Consider the following 16,843-nt stretch of genomic DNA (forward strand, 5'->3'; position numbering starts at 1 on the left):
TAACAATCTGCTTGAAACCAGTCAAGCCTATTTTTTATTTCTTTACCTTAAAAAAAAAAAAAAGCCCAGCAATCACCCTTTAATACTGGACGTATACATGATTTACACAGGCTATATCATCCTCAGCATCCCTCCCCCTCCCTCTCCCCCACAGTAATGTAGAGATTGATACAAGTTTACATAGTAATAAGACATTAAAAGAGGCTTCTTAAGATTGCAGACGAGTGCAAGGCCATTTCTGCAACCACCTCGTCCGAGGAATATAAAGCTGGCTTTGCTATGCAAGAGGATATCCTTTCATGGTCGCCTGTGTGTGTGTTTGTGTGTGTATATACGTGTGTGTGTGTGGTCTGCAAACTTAGTGGAACCTATGTGTGCAGCAGTAGGCAAGTTTAAGCTGCAGTTTATGCTGTAAAATACTTTGAGAGTACTTTACAGAGGACTGAGACCAATGTTAACTCACTAACTCTTCTTGGACCCCAGCAAGGTAGGCCAGTATCATTGTCTGTGTTTACTGGAATAATGGACTAAAACATGGATGTGTGTCATGGCCCCACTATCAGTCATAGTAGTTTAGTAGGATAGACCAGGTCCAGGGCACTCAAGTCTGTTCTTATGTAGAGTTCTTATCAAGAACAGAAAAGTTCTTGGGGTTGGGGATAGAGAACCAGGAGATAGATTCTTAGCCTTCCTACTGTAGGAATGTCTTCGTATATGTGACAGTTCTGGAAAAGAAGGATCCTTGGGACTGAGAAGCAGTTAGCTGTGCAGGGGGAAAGGATGACAGTGGGGTGAGCCCGTTCATTTCCCCTTTAACACCAAAGGAGCCGTCTATTTTGAAAGCATGTTGCAGTAGTGCTATCACACAAGAGATCAAAGAGGTTGCTAGTGACAAAACAGCTGAATGGAAGTTGCTGGAGAGCAGGCTGTTGATATTGCAAAAGAAATTACTGGACAGATACGTGAGAATTGGGGCAAGGAGAGGTGGGTATCAAGTGCAGGGGCGTGGTTACAATAGAGCAAAGTGGGATGTTTGTCCTAGGGCCACTAAGGGAGGTGGTGTTTGGCTAGGTGTCAGCTCACTCTTCCCACCCCTGATTCACTGGCATGCCCAGTGCCTGGGCCCAGATGAGTCTTGGCTTCCTCTCCAGGAGGGCGGGGGGCTGGGGGGAGGAGAGTCAGGCAGCAGCTCTGCCTCCTCCATTCCTTGGGGCAGCTGGCTGGCTGCTCCGGCTCAGCCTGCCTCTCCCTCAGCCTGAGCATCAGCCCGCATGTTCTGCCTGTCACACTGAAGGGCTGAGCTTGAGCTTCTCTAACAGCCACTCACAAGGGAAGGAGTGGTAGGAGGAGGAAATCCTGGCCATGAGGCTGCAGAACAGGGGAGGAATCCATGGGATAGAGGCTCTTTTCCCTCATTCAGGTCAGATTCACTTGTACTTTCTTGCTACCAACACTGACCCCATTCTTGGAGGTTACTTATTAAAGACATATTAAGGGGGGGGGATCTTCACTTGTTCCAGGGCCCATTCCAACCTTGCTATGTCCCTGATCAAGTGAAGAGTCACACTCGGCTCTCATGGATTATGTAGATCTCAAAGATGGATTCTTGTCTATTGACAATAAGACAACCAAGGATACATATGAGGTATGAACAGAAGAAACAACCCTGACCAAAAATCCAGTACCTAGGTAAACAGTAGTCAAAGCAGATTGACTTTAGGAAAATATCCAGCCATACAAACTTCAAGTACTGATTTTGGAAGAGAAAATTAAGAGCTGGACTCCTTAAAACATTTTATACATATAAAAAGAGCAACCCATTCCTATGAAGGAAGATGTCAGGTAGTATGTAGATGTACCTTAAGCAAATGTTAGATTCAGCCCATGGGGACCTGAGCTAAGGAAATTCATGCTCAATAATACACAAATTTGTAGCACCGGGGGAGGGTCTTTGTCTTTTGAAGCCAGGGTCTTTGTTTTAGAACCTTTCTGGGTCAACCCAATGTTCTAGGACCAACACAAACTGTAAAAGTGGACTTTTCAGCAGACGATGGTTTCAGTTATCTTCTAGAACCATGGCAAATCCATCTAGCTTGATATTTCTTTAAATATCACTGCTGCATCACTGAAACATGTTCCACTGGCACTATCATATGCCAGAGAAAGAAAACGTGTACATACATTTTGTGTGTGTGTGTGTGTGTGTGTGTGTGCGTGCTCATGCCTGTTTCTTTAAATATATACAAATAATGATCAGAAAAGGACAAGGCCAGACCCAACCCTTGTATTTTAAAGGGACAAGTGCTGAAAACACACACACAACTCCACTTCTCCCCCTGCCTCCACATACACCCAACACCAAGGTGAAAAATAAGCTTAAAAAAGAAAAAAGTTCACATAAGCAATGGATCAGGAATTGGTAAAACAGGTATAGCAAAATCCTTCCTGTGAAATCTAGTTGCTACTACCAGGTCAAGAAGCCCTAAATTAGAAATTATTAGCACCCATTGGAGGGCAACCTTTCTGGCAGCTGCCACCTACAAGAGCTGGGGAATCTTGGCAGAACACTGCAAGAAACCTACTTGTAGGAGTTGTTACAAATGCAGCGGTGCTATTTATCCTTAAAGAAGAGTCTCTGCCTGCCAGCAATCCTCTGGCCATCATATCTGGAGTTACTTAAATCCTTTTGGCTGAGCAGCATGGCTAACCTAATGCAGCATCCCCTCTATTTGCTGGCTATAATACTGAGAAATACTGTACAAGCCCAGCACACGGAACACATTTAGCACATGTATGTGCATTACTTTGAAGAGTTTACGTTACACCAGCTGTCACACAAGGAACAATTGCAAAGGCAGAGAGATTTTCAAATAAGGGACAAGAAGCACAGACTAAGACTAGAAAACAGACCTCATCTTCTTGGATATGCCTTTGCACCTAGGTGTACACTGTGGGATTAAGTTGCTTCCTATTTATTCTCTTTTCCATAGTGCCCCCTAGCTCCCAATTATAGTTAACTGCATAATATGGCACATGAAATTTAACAAGGATAATCATTCAGAAACATTGACCTTCCCCATTCTCACGATCCTTCTTTAGTTAATTGTACTGGCTTCACTTCTTTAATAAGCTGGAAACATATTTTCTCCCAGATTGCCTGAAGACAGGGTCACAGGCAACAACTATTTATAAATTCCCTCTCTCTGCATCTCTGTTTTGACACTATTCACTCAAAAACTTGTAGAGATTCAGAGAGAGGGAGAGAGAGCGAGAGCGCATTTCTCATCAGCCACGATGACCTAAACCACATAAAGCAGGGCTGCTCAACTTTGGCCCTCCTGCAGATGTTGGCCTACAACTCCCATAATCCCTGGTTACTGGCCACTATGGCTGGGGATTATGGGAGGTGTAGTCCAAAAAAAGCGGGGGGGGGGGCTAAGTTGAGCAGGCCTGACATAGAGGCTTGGGAAGACAACAGACACTTACCTATCAAAAGGTGCACAGAAAATAAGTTGCCAAGAGAAGGAACAGTAGCTGAGCTGTACAACATGAAAGCCTGTTTCTCTGGCTGTTCTTCCTTGGAAAAGACAAACAGTGGAATGTATGGTATCCCAGATACTTAAAAAAATAAAAATAAAGCCAGCCTTATGAAAAACTATAAATAAGCTAATTAAATATGTTGGTGATAAAATGGAAAACGTTGAGCTGCATAAAATGAAGACAAAGGAGGAACTATGGCTTTTTTCTGAGATAATTGGAAGGAATCCAGCCTTCCCAACATGGCCCTCCAGTGAGGACCTTGCAAAACCACCAGCCACTGCTGTTCTTTTCACGAACTTCAAACAAGGTCCCTTCTTTGAAGCTGCTGGTTTCTTCATCTCCATCAAAATCTGCCACTGCTACATAGAGGGCTTCTTTGGAGACATCTGAACTAGTGATAGGGGCAGACCCTCTCTCCCTTTCCATAGGCTTGGGTACTGCCTTTGGACCTAAGCCACTTTTCACTTTGGCATCATCATGGCATGGAGCTGGCAGGAAACCTTTGGCTTTTGGTGGAACTAACATTGGCCTACCAGGCACTGGTGTGGTTCGGACATCAGGCACTTCCCTCTGTGGAACTTTAGGTTCAGCAGAGGGGACAAATGAAGATGCAGGTGATGGTGTGGATGCTTTCTTGGGAGGCGGTGGCCTCCTGGGTGGTACTATGGGCCGCTGAGGTGGCTCCCTGGGAACTGGAAAACTACTCTTGGGCTCAGGCTCACTTGACTTTGAGGAGCCAAAAGGAGCTTTGGGAGAATTTGCCTCCTTAAATACTTGGCTGTCTGGTCTGGATGGAGGCCTAATCTCTGCATTTGGTCTTTCCTGAGATCTGACAGAAGATTCTGCTGGAAGCACATTGTTACTGAAGGCAGTCTCACTCCCCCCAGAGTCCTGTTCAGAAGGCTTCTCTTGAGCCTTTGCTGGCTTGAGCTTGCTCCTCAGATTACAAATGTCTAGCTTATCATCTGCCAGAGGGGGCTCTGTCCTCGGAGCTGCTGCTGGCTTGGGTCGGATCTGAGGTTTTGATTTCAAGAAGGGGTTTGGGGCGGTTGGCTCAACTGGCTTATCCTCCAGGGGCTCAACCTTTGGCTTAGTTGGCTTAATTATAGGCCGGAGATTTGGCTTCTTTACTTCTTTGGGTGACACCTTGTGCCCACACTCTAATCCCATCTCATTTTTCAACTGGAACAATTTTCCCTTCTCTGTCTTGAACTCTGGTTTCTTGTTGTCCCTTGGAGGGACACTCTGCTTTGGGGGAATTATTGGCAAAACCATGCCAGGAGGTTTAGGAGGTGGTCTCTGTTCCATTCGTTGCCTTTCCATTAACTCCTCTTCCGATTTAATGATGGATTCCTTCCTAGGTGGGAGGCTAGGTTTTTCCTCTGTATCCCGATCAACTATTTCCTCATATCCAACACACAGAGATGCATCACTGCTCTCAGGAGCAGCAGCCTTGGAGGCCTCTTTTCCTTTCCATTTCACCCCACAGTCCATACCATTAGGTGGGGCTTCAGGTAGAGGCCTGGATGGCCCAGAGGCTTCTCCATTAGAGCTGCTTTCTGCTGCACCATCACCAAGTCGAAGCTGTGCCATCTCATTTGGTAGTGGTGCCAAGAAGTTGGGTCTGGATGCATTACTAGTTTTCTTGTATTTATCAATAAAGGTGGCTGGTGCCCAGCCCTCCTTCTCCTCAATCTGGATGTACCACCAACCACTCAAGTTCTTCTCAATCACCTAGAGAAGGAAAACAAAAGTGCTGTACTTCAAAATTGTTCATAACTTCTTCATCTAATCACATAAGAACTGGGTGAGTTACTTTATAGTTAGAAAAACCAGCTATAGCAGTAAGCTGACTGGTTATTCACTCTCCGCTTCTACACTCTTCTGGTTAAAATGAAACGAGACCTCAATTAATACAGTACTGTAGACCAGCATTCTTCAGTGCAAGGCCTGGGAGCCTACGGCAGCTCCCATCTACCCTCTGTGGGGCCCACTGACTCATTGTTTATTAGGCCTGGGCAAAACTCTGGCCAATGCCACACAGGTCCCCCAGCATTGCACAGAGGTAACCATGCACACTGTGCACTGCTAGTGCCAGGGGAACTCCTGTAAGGGAAACAAAGCCATGGCACCATCTTTGGAACGCATGCATGGAGTACTGGAAAGTGTAGTCCTTCCTAGCGCTTTCTTTGTAGCGCTCTAGAGGAAAGCTCTATGGGGAGGATTATGTTTCCGAGTGCTCCATGTGTGACTTCCAAGATGGCGCTGTCTTGGCAAGGCTCCGTTTCTCTTAAAGGGGTCCTCCCAGCACGAGGAAAAGTGCCACACTGCATGGAGGTCAGCACAGTGAGAAATGGATTTATTGTTGTTGAATTTATATACCATCTTTCATTAAAATAATCCCAAAGCGGTTTACAATATAATTAAAACAATAAATAATTAAAACATTACACAATCAGAAATATAAGTATTAAATTTAAATATTAAAAAAATATCTCTTTACAAGTTTAAAAAACATATATAAAATGAAACAGTAACACACAGTGCAGCAGCAGCTGCAGCAACGAACAGCTCTCTCATATAAAAGCCTGAGTGAAGAGCCATGTTTTTACTTGTTTTCTTTAAATGTTGATGGAGACTGAGGAGCGGATGCCAGCTGAGAGAGCATTCCAAAGCCTGGGGGCAATGACTAAGAAGGCCCTGTCCCATATGCTCAACAGCCAAGCCTCCCTCACCATCGGCACGTGGGACAGAGCCCCTCCAAAAATCTCACATTGAAGGTTTCTTTTGTTAGAGTGGTCTTCACTTGAAAAACAGTGAAGATCACTGCTGTAGAGCAAGATTAGTTATGTAATATGCAGAGCAGGAGGAGTTACTTCTGTTTAATGTGTGACATGAGACAGTAAAAGATTAGGGTCCTCTTTTGTGAACTCATATTTAATATTCACAGGTAAGTTATGTAATGTAATGCTCTTGAAGTATGAATCAACTTAAGTTTGTCCACTCAGTTTTGTGGTCTTGCTTCCTTTATTTTAGCATAATCTAGAGTTAAGATTGCCTAAAACCAGCATCTACTTCTTTATGTTGGTATTTAATTTGTATCAGTCATCTGCCGTGACTCTACATAATAGACTTGATACCATTTTTTTTTAGGTATCTGCAGAGAACACTTCACATGTGGAGCACACCCAAGATATTGGTGTACATGAACATTTATCACTGTAATTGTGAATGCAACAAACACATGCATCATATAGGCATTGTCCATCAGGAGCCACAACTGGCTGCAATTCCCTGTTGAGCAAGCACTCAGCAGAAAATCCAGGTGTAGCATATGAAATGCAATTGTTTTTCACTAATGGTGCAAATACACACTACATTTAGGTATTTCCACGTGACTGGTCAGAGTGGGATGCATCACCTTGTGCTAGAGTGTGCATGTATGCAGCAGACCACATTCCAAGTGAGCTAACATAGCTAACTTCTGCATGCAAGCTGGGCACAATGCAAGAAGAATCTGAATAGAAAAGAAGAACTAGAGCATGACCACTAGATGTCAGTATTGAGCCAGCCATGAAGATATTGGGGTAGGAGCCCAATCTTTTCCAAGACCCATTCAAGTGTTAAAATCACTGTGAAAAGAATAATGGGGGGAAGTCCCACAAAGGCAAAACTTGCAGATTCTGGGGGCAGAAAGATTGCTTTTCCTGAATTCCTGCAAGTTCAGGTTTAATTTTCAACACACATCCCAGTCATGAAAGAGAGATTATGAACACCTTCCTGTCAGCAGCATATCTCCCCCTCAGGGCTTCAGGGTGTTGGGGAAGGGTCAATTTCCTGTGCTCTCCACAGAAGGCACATGAAAGTCCTAGTCAGACTAGTATACTGGAATATCTTCCAGTATTCTTCAAAAAAGCTTCTGACAAAGTTTCCCACCAAAGGCCCCTGAGTAAATTTAGCAGTCGTGTAATAAGGTGACAGGTTCATGTGTGGATTGGTAACTAGTTGAAGGACAGGAAAAAGGGAAAAATAAATGAGTTTTCATGTGCCCCACCCCGCAAGGGTCTATATTGGGACCAGTGTTCTTTAACGTGTTCGTAAATGATCTAGAAGTTGGGGTAACCAGCAAAGTGGCCAAATTTGCAGATGACACCAAACTATTTAGGGTAGTGAAATCCAAGAGAGATTGCGAGGAGCTCCAAAAGGATCTCTCCAAACTGGGAGAGTGGGTGAAAAAAATGGCAAATGCAATTCAATGAAATCAAATGTAAAGTGATGAATATTGGGGCAAAAAACCCCCAACTTCACATATACACGGATGAGCTCTGAACTGTCAGTGACTGACCAGGAGAAAGATCTTGGGGTCACAGTGGACAGCTCATTGAAAGTGTCGACTCAATGTGCGGCAGCTGTGAAAAAGGCAAATTCCACTCTAGGGATCATTATTAATAAGGGGATTTAAAATAAAAATATTAATCTTATAATGCCCTTATACAAATCTATGGTGCAGTGCAGCCACATTTGGGGTAGTGTGTGCAGTTCTGGTCACCATATCTTAAGAAGGACATTGTAAAACTGGAAAAGGTGCAACCAAGATGATCAGGGACCTGGAGCACCTTCCTTATGAGGCAAGGCTACAGTATCTGGGGCTTTTAAGTTTGGAAAATAGGCAACTACAGGGAAGCATGATAGGGAGAAAATTTTCTCTCTGTCTACTCCATGCATAATTTTATAAACCTCTATCTCACAACACTAGAACCAGGGGCCATCTCATAAAACTGAAGGTTGGGAAATATAGGACTGATAAGAGGAAGTACTTTTCCACAAAGCATGTAATTAATCTATGGAATTCTCTACCAAGGGAAGCAGTGATGGCCACTAGCTTGGATCACTTTAAAGGGGGCTTAGACAAATTCAGAGGACAGGCCGATCAATGCCTACTAGTCTCGTGGCTATAGGCCACCTCCAGCCTCAGAGGCAAGATGCCTCCAATAACCAGTTGCAGGGGAACAACAGTAGGAGAGAAGGCATGCCCTCACTTCTTGCCTGTGGGCTTCTCAGAGCCATCTGGTGGGCCACTGTGTAAAACAGGACGCTGGATTAGATAGGCCTTGGGCCTGATCCAGCAAAGCAGGATGTTCTTGATATCTCCTAACACTACATACAAGAGAGAAGAAAGTGTTCTTTCCTCACCTAGTTTTGAAAAGAAGTGCACCTCTCCTTCCTGTCAATCATCAGCTAAAAGGATAACTCCCCCCCCCACTTTCACCTACCTGGAACACATCCCTCCTTGGCATTCCCATCTCTCCTCTGAGAAAAGCAAGAAGACAGAGAGTTCCTGGGCTGCCTAGAGCACCTACACAATGGGATATTCATGTAATTAATGTGGAACAGGCCTCCACACATAAGAAAACCATTCCAGAAAAGCACCTTGTAAATAAAAGATTTAAAACAGAAATCATTAGAATGGTCCCTTGGACTATGTAGTCCTTGTAGAAAGGATCTCTTCTCGTTGACAAGAAGGTATCCTGAGTTTGTTTTTTAAGCGTGAAGGGTGGAGTACTCAAGGGACACACAGGAGGTATGTGGAGGATCACAAGAGGTATGGAGAAGGGCAGGACAAGATTCATTCTCACCTCTACTTTCAGCCCCGCCTGAAAGCTGATACCATCAGGGATAATAGTCTGGAAATCAGCAATGGTGTAATATTCCTCTTCCACTTGGGGAGGCACAGGAGGCTTGGGCAGGTTGAGGCCACGTGGCTGTAACAGCAACACAACACAACACAGATCAGCCTACACCCACCCTCTAAGGAAGACAATGCACAATACATCCACCAGGGGGTTCTCCACACAGCAGGCTTTACCCGCGAGTTTTCTGTGAGGCTTTACTGTGAACTCAAAGTGGTCCCCAAAAAACAGACGCAAAAAGTGGTTTTTTTAAACCCCAGGTATAAATCGGGCTACACTCCCAGTAAAAAACCCAAATCGTGTGTGAAGTGCTCCCCGATAGTTTGCAGGGACTTGGGGGTAAATCTGCCCGGAATGTGAATGCACACGCTCCATTCCGGAGGAGATGCGAGCTAAAGGGCTTTACAAGCCCTGTGGGGAAAATGCCCAATAGCTCCCAAGGTGCTTGGCAAGTCGCTCCTCTGATGAGGCATGGCAGCTAGACAGAAACGGTTGACAAATTCATTTTTCAGGGGATATATTCTCAACAGCCAACCCTAATAGAAGCAACTAGATCTGAATGCTCCAGAGCTTTACAGCATTGCAGGAAAATGACAACATTTCCTTGACTAATTTCTGATCCCGAGAGGAAGTATGTATGCTTACAGCAATTCACGGCCAGTGCTTAGAAGCAAGGTTTCCCACGGCCACTTTTCATGGTATGGAAGGGATTAAGAGTGTACAGTCACATTTGGCAAAAAAGCAGGTTTATTTCATTGCACTGGCCACAGCAGCTGTCACATTTGAAATGAAATACTGGATAAATTGTAGCTATCTGCATTATCATCATTACTAAGAACATTTCTTTTCCACTTTTCAACAAAGCAAGTTCTCAAAGCAGTTTACACATAGCAAAAGGAATGAGACTGATTCCCTATTTCAGAAGAGCTCACAATCTAACACAAAGACGACATCAGCAACAGCCACTGGGAGGGGAGTTATGGTGAGTTAAATAGGGACAGAAATGGCCTGAACTTGCTCATCTACTGCTAAACATAACAAAGCCAAAGGAAATTTTATTCATTTCAAGTATTTCTATCCCACGTTTCTAGCACACTGTTGTTTCGAGTGGCTTTATAAAAACAGGAATATAAAATGGCAGACATGACTAACACTGATTAAAACTGGAAAACCCACTTAAAACCAGATTTTAAATGCTTCTTTAAAAAGAAGGGGTTTCAGATTATTTTAAAAACCAATCAAGGAGAGAGAGAACAACCTGGACCAGGGGAGGGGGCATTCCAAAGCCAGAAGGCCAATAGTGAAAAGGCCCTGTACCTAGTCTCTGTCAACCAAATCTGCATCAGTGATAGGACCATGAGCAGAGCCTGAGATGAAGATCTGAGGACCCTGGCAGAATCATATGGATGAATGTGGTCCAATGGATATGCTGGCCCCACGCAGTGTAGGACTTTAAAGGTCAAAATCAGTGCTTTGAATCTGCTCCAGAACAAAGTGGACTGCAGCAGTCAAGCTGCTGCAGGATAGGTGTGATACTTAAGTAGATACTAGCACCCAAAAGCATTCTTGTGACAACATTCTGAATCAGCCCGAGCTTCCAAAAGGCAGCCTTTTGCAGGTAGAGCGCATTGCAGGAATCTAAACTAGATGAAACCAATGGATGTAACCTCTTTTACCGCTGGGTAACACAAGGCAGTTCGGTTTGCTTTAGGTAGGGTTGCAGCTGGTGCACCTGTCAAAACTAGTAAAAGACACTCCTAGGCATTGCCACGACCTGCGCCTCCAAGGACAGACCCAGGAGGACTGCCCCAAGTTATGAACTTAGTCTTTTAGGGGAAGTGTGGCTCCATCTAAGATTAGATTTACTTCACTGCTCGGATTACAGGTTTTACTGACCCTGAGTGCTTCTGTCTTATCTGGATTAAGTTTCAGCTTGTTTGCCCCCATCCATCCAGCCTTCAGAAATTGGTTCAGGACATCAACTCCCTCTCTGATATTAACAGATTTAAATGATAGGTAGAGCTGTGTGTCATAAGCATACTTGTGACACCACAGTCCATACCTGTCAATGACCTGTCCCAATGATTTCATATATATGATGAACAGCATGGGGGACAGAATGCACCACTCCATAAGTCAGAAAGTGGAGTATATGTTCTTCTAAAACGTCATCTTCACCTTCTGGGTATGACCCTCCAGGACAGGAGATCTAAAGCCACTGCAGAATACTGCCCCCCATGTCCTAACCCAGAGGGATACCATGGTTGATGGTATCAAAGGCACTAAGAGGTCCAGGTGAATCAAGAGCATCACACTCTCCTTCTATATCTCCTGGTACAGGTCATCCACTAGAGTGACCAAGACAGTTTCTGTTCCATACCTGGGCCAGAAGTCAGAATGAAAAGGATCCAAGTAACCACATGTAGTTGGTTCAAACATAATTGCACAAGCTGTGTGTACGCTCAGTCTACAAAAACGCGAAGAGCCAAGTTTAATCGTTGGAGAGGAGATGAGATCCTTGAGTTAAAAGCATGACTTTTACATCAGCCAGGCAGGCATTAGGTAGCATGCGAACTACTGGTAGTTTCCAGGCTTATCTGAAGCAGCTCTCCAAAGTGTTTGGGCTTGCTCCTCTCTTCCTTCCTTACCAGGCAATACTGCAAATCTGATTGGCTGGTTAAGTAGGAGCAAGCAATAATCCAAACAGCATGTTTTTAATCACTTTCTCTCTGGGTGCTCAGGGTTGCTTTTACCAGGGGAGGAACTACAATGGGTGGCTGTCAAAGCAAACATGCTGCCCTGCCTCCAGAGCCTCCTCCTGCCTCCCCTGGCCAGCCACTCCTGATATTGCCTGCCACTATGTTCCTCCCCACGGCATGTCACACTGCTCATCCCTAGTGCCACTCCTGCAGCCTGCCACTGCTTCCCAGCTGCTCAGGGTTCTGACCTTGAGGTGGCTGGAAATGAGGACACGCATGCGCTCTTCATTCCCAGCTGCCTCAGGGTCAGAGTCGGCTGGAGTACAGGTGGCAGGATCATGCCTCTGCCACTGCTGGTGGGGGGCAGAGGGGAGACCATCACCATCATCACCGCTGGTGGGAGGCCACCACTGGGATAGGGAGCATGCTGCCTCCACCAGAGGGCTGCCCATGACCTCCCTACGCCACTGATTTTTACTCTCTCCCATTAATTTCTTTCATTTCCTCCCCACAAAGCAAACTCTCTTGTTCCCTTTCTGTCCTGCAGCAATTGTTTCCTAGAATTCAGCAATTTTGATGCTAAATTCCCTTATTCTGTTGAGGTAGATATTTGTATAAGCTGCCATTTTTGTGACTGGCTCTATCTCCCCTAGCCACTATTTTGTGCTGATAGCTCTCAAGGTTCCAGCATGGGGCGGGGCGGGGGAGAGAGAGAGAGTGCGCAGCAGACCACCCCTGTGATAGAGCTACTGTGCCTAGGGGTCCCAAGCAGAAGCATCAAGGAAGCTTTCACACTACATCTTGTGCTTGGGTACAAATATTAGGACTATATAGATTGTACCAGTTGTTCAGTGCACACACATAATTGCTACTTTCCCCTTCAAGCTCATGGGAGCAGTCACCCAATCCTTTCCAAAGTGTCATTTCCTTGTATGTTAAAAGAACAGCAAGTTACACATGCATGCACCTTTTTAAACTGACGAAGTACGTACACATCCCACACATGAAAATCAGTGTTGAGGAACAAAACACACAAGATTATCCTCCCTCAGGGCTTCCTTTTTACCACTCTTCCAAGTTTTTTTCTGTACTACACACTTGGTTCTTCTAAATCCCAAACCTAGAAATGCCGCAATATTCAGGCAAAGACAGCTGTGGACAATACTTACTATGGTAAGATCTCGACGAGGAGGGGGTCTCTGCCTCATCTTTGGTGACCCTGTCAAGAAAGTATTCTGCTGTGATTAAAAGATATCAAACCATGCTTCAGAACCTGCGGCATCACCCGAGGAAGGCACATCACCTGCACTCCCAGCTACTTCTTTCAACAGGCTGAAGACAGGCTGCCCTTCTGATACTTTACCCCTCCCAAAATGACTATCAGTGCTTTTTCCATGTAGTAGATAGATATTCTAGAAGTTTACAAGATCCCTGACCAGATGTGCCAGTGAAATCCAAAATGGAGGGAGAAAGGTATTCAGCCAATACACACAAGGAAAGGGCAAGGAAAGATTGCTAGAGGGAAGACAGACTCGATTTCCCTCACATATTATACACTCAGATCTTGGACAGGCTGGGTTCCAAGATTCACCCACATCTGCCATAGAGGTTGAGAAATGCTCAACTCAAATCAAAGCAGTAGTTAGGAGGAGACTGCAAGTAGCCATAATAAGGCAGTTCTATTTGGAGAGGAATATTCTTCTGTACTTCTGCAGCCAGCCCTCCCTTAGAAAAAGAAGATAAATTAAGCATGTAATGTAATATACAAGACAAAACCCCAGAACCCATTGTCAGTCTTGCTGAATGAACTGTCAAACACTGAACTCATTCTTTCCCAACTATAAGGTGAAGAAGCCACAATGCTCTAGAGGCCTGTAAGCTCTCTTGTATCCTACCTGAAGAGATGTGCCTCAAAACCAACACCTTAAAATTCACTACTCCAAACTTACTCCGCCTCAGGTCCACATTTGGCAATGGACGACCATCAAATCTTCCATCCCTTTGGTTGTTGGGACCATCCTTGTCTCGACTTCCTGTGTTCTGCTGCCGGGATGTTCCATCCAGATCCAGTGTATATGAGTGGGCAGAAGCTGCAGATCCCAGTTTTGATGAAAACAAGTCCCCACTTCCCTTTTTCAGATACGATGCTGGTGCCCAGCCCTCTTGACCCTGATACCTGATTGAATAAACACTTGTTGTCAAAGAAATGTTGCTAATCTTTTATTTGGACACTTGCTCTTATCCTGATTACAAACTCACAGGACACAAGCACAGTATCATAGTATTTTAGGGTTGGAAAGCACCTTGGAGGTCTCCCAGTCCAACCCTCTGCTACAGCACGCCTGAAAACCACCAGTGAAGGAGGCAGATGGTTCCACTGCAAGCCAGCCTAATCCACAGCAGTATTTGAGAGGTACAGTCATCTCCCAAATAAAATTCTGAAATAAGAAACTGAACAACTTTCTATTTCAGTCATCCAGGTGCCTGACAAATGCTTCCTCCTGCTTATTGGATATTTTGTAAGATCTTCACACTCTCAAAAATATGATGAGGGCCATCTGTGTCTCATTCTGGGAGAAAAGTGCAAGATAAACAGCAGACCATGAACAGTACTATGATGTGCTATAAACCAACAGCCCAGATCAGGAATGGATTAAGACCTGCAGAGATAGTGAGACTAGCCCAGAACACTGGAGTCCAGGCTATTTCTGATGGCTCATGGCCACTATTCTGTTCTTTTAACCATCTGCAACATGCCTTACTTGCAGTAAAGTATAACGTGCTCTGCTTTCTCTGCAGTAGCAGAGCCCAAGATAGGGCTACTAGCAGAACTGCTTATGACAGTCAAATCAGGATCACAACACACATTAGGAGAATTAGTGAGTTCATATTTTGCATATCACATGTTTCTGCAAGTTTCCTTTAATACACAAGAACACTCCTCATGAGTATTGTTTTAAAAATGTACACTCTGCTTTTCTTCCATAATTCAAAGCAGTTCACAAAAAATAGTTTAAAACAACAAAATTCACAAGTAAGCATCTCTAAATGAAAACAGCAGAGAGATCAAACAAATTGTGGTATTTATAGACTAAGATCCAGTCTAAACCCCATTAGGAAATGATCTGACAAAGGAATGATGTTAATCTCCTTCACTAACAAATCGCCCTCTTCCCTCTCTGACATACTAAGTCAAGAGTATTCCATGCCCTATGAGTGGGCATCACTATCAGCTGGAACAAGCTTATAGTTGCCATGACAACTATATATATATATACACACACACAACAAGAAATCCTCAGCCACATCTGAGTTCTGGCATGAACACTGAAGTTACCCAGAAAAAAAAGCCTGGAGGACTCCAATGCCATGCCCAAGACCACCTTCCCCAACTTGTCCAACCAGGTCTCTGTGACACATGTATACATTGTGTAAATGTGCCGTGAGAATCCAGGGCAATGCTTGAATAAAGGGAGAATAAGTGGAGGTGGGAGGGCTCAATAAAAGCTATACGTCTCTTCCTACTCCCCACAATTTAGCTGTATCATGCCTTCCTCCACAGTAATCAAGTGTTTTCTAAAAACAGTGGCTAAGGGGAGCAGAGCAAAAGGTATGGAGGCAGGACCCCTCTGTTACTCAAACGGACTCAGGGCTCATATTCATGTCAAGTGACATGATGGCAGGGGGGCGGAGCACCATTTGCCTCTCCCATGTTACAGGGAACCATGTCAAAACACATGGTATAAAGAGATGTACCCTTTTCCAATACATGTGAAGCAGCTCTGAGTCCTGACTTTTTAAGCTGTTCCCTGTACAAGAGAGAGGATTCCAGTTCTTTAGGGTGTTAGCATTTACCATCTTTTACTTATGTTAAAAACCATTTGAAAAATCACTTCTAAAATGAAACTTGACAGTTACTCGAACCACATCCACTGAATACACCTACCATACAGCAGGGACTGATGCCAGCCACACGGCAATGCCACATGAATGGCCAGAGGCAAAGATGTTGAGATCAGAAATTGCCAGCTGCTGCACCTTTAAAAGACTGGAGCCATTTTGAAGCAGATTTTCTCAGTTTAAAATGTCAAGAGACATTTTTTCTGGTGTGCTGGCTGCCAGCACTAAAGGTTCAGTGGAAGGTTATGGAAATCAAAGCATGCTTCCTGTCTTGCTTGACACACTCTTTTCTAAGAACAGCTTCACACCAGAGTTTAAACTAATCTCACCATAAGATGGAGCTGATGGACTATACTGTTTCTTCACCATTACCATGACAAGATTTGCAGTATACTGGATCTCAAAAGAAGCCTCCCCAAGCAACTGGTTTTGAAGACCTCTGCTGCACAGGCAACACGCTCAGGGCTAAACTATATACAACACTCGGTTGCAAACACTTTGGTCTCTGACACTTTCTGTCATTTTCTTTTCAGAAATGCCATGGGAGTGCAGTCTAGTGGAAAGATCCACGCTTTCCCCATCCAATACACTCCATCTTTTCCCCATAGGGGGAAAATATAGGTATCTAAAAGTCTAGTTATCAAACTAAACACTATCGAATTTGCACAGGGTGTGATATCCTTCGCTAACTCTAAAGAACCTTCATTAAAAAAAAAAGTTGCTATATTTAATTACAGCACAGAAAAATACTAGAGACATATAAGTTGTTCCACTAAAGAGATGCAGAATCAGAGGAGAGGACTGTAGAAAGGCTTCCAGGGGTTGGGGAAGGATTCCCAGTTGTTCTCCAACCTTCAGTTATTTTGCCCTATATAGCTCTTGCTCCAGTGTCAAATGCATGCTTTCTAATTACCCTCTCCATTCACTCTTTAACAATTCAATATCCAGAGTTTGAATCTAACCATGAATCAGATTTAAATGCGTGCAATTTTTGACATTAAAAAAAGGTGAATA

The 16,843-nt window shown here is 44.3% G+C and overlaps 1 protein-coding gene across 8 annotated transcripts in view; it reads right to left on the reverse strand.

The window, feature by feature from the left end:
* Positions 1-16,843, reverse strand: part of SH3PXD2B (SH3 and PX domains 2B) — a 164,880-nt gene continuing 148,037 nt past the window's right edge. For all 8 annotated transcript variants that reach the window (XM_053299010.1, XM_053299005.1, XM_053299003.1 and 5 more), the window contains 4 exons: positions 13,879-14,105; positions 13,099-13,148; positions 9,177-9,302; positions 1-5,274 (listed from right to left, as the gene is read on the reverse strand). In XM_053299010.1, the coding sequence (XP_053154985.1) occupies positions 3,733-5,274; positions 9,177-9,302; positions 13,099-13,148; positions 13,879-14,105 (1,945 nt within the window). In that variant the 3' untranslated portion in view covers positions 1-3,732. The remainder of the gene's footprint in view (positions 5,275-9,176; positions 9,303-13,098; positions 13,149-13,878; positions 14,106-16,843) is intronic.

The sequence above is a fragment of the Hemicordylus capensis genome, chromosome 2, assembly GCF_027244095.1.
Source record: "Hemicordylus capensis ecotype Gifberg chromosome 2, rHemCap1.1.pri, whole genome shotgun sequence".
NCBI lineage: Eukaryota > Metazoa > Chordata > Lepidosauria > Squamata > Cordylidae > Hemicordylus > Hemicordylus capensis.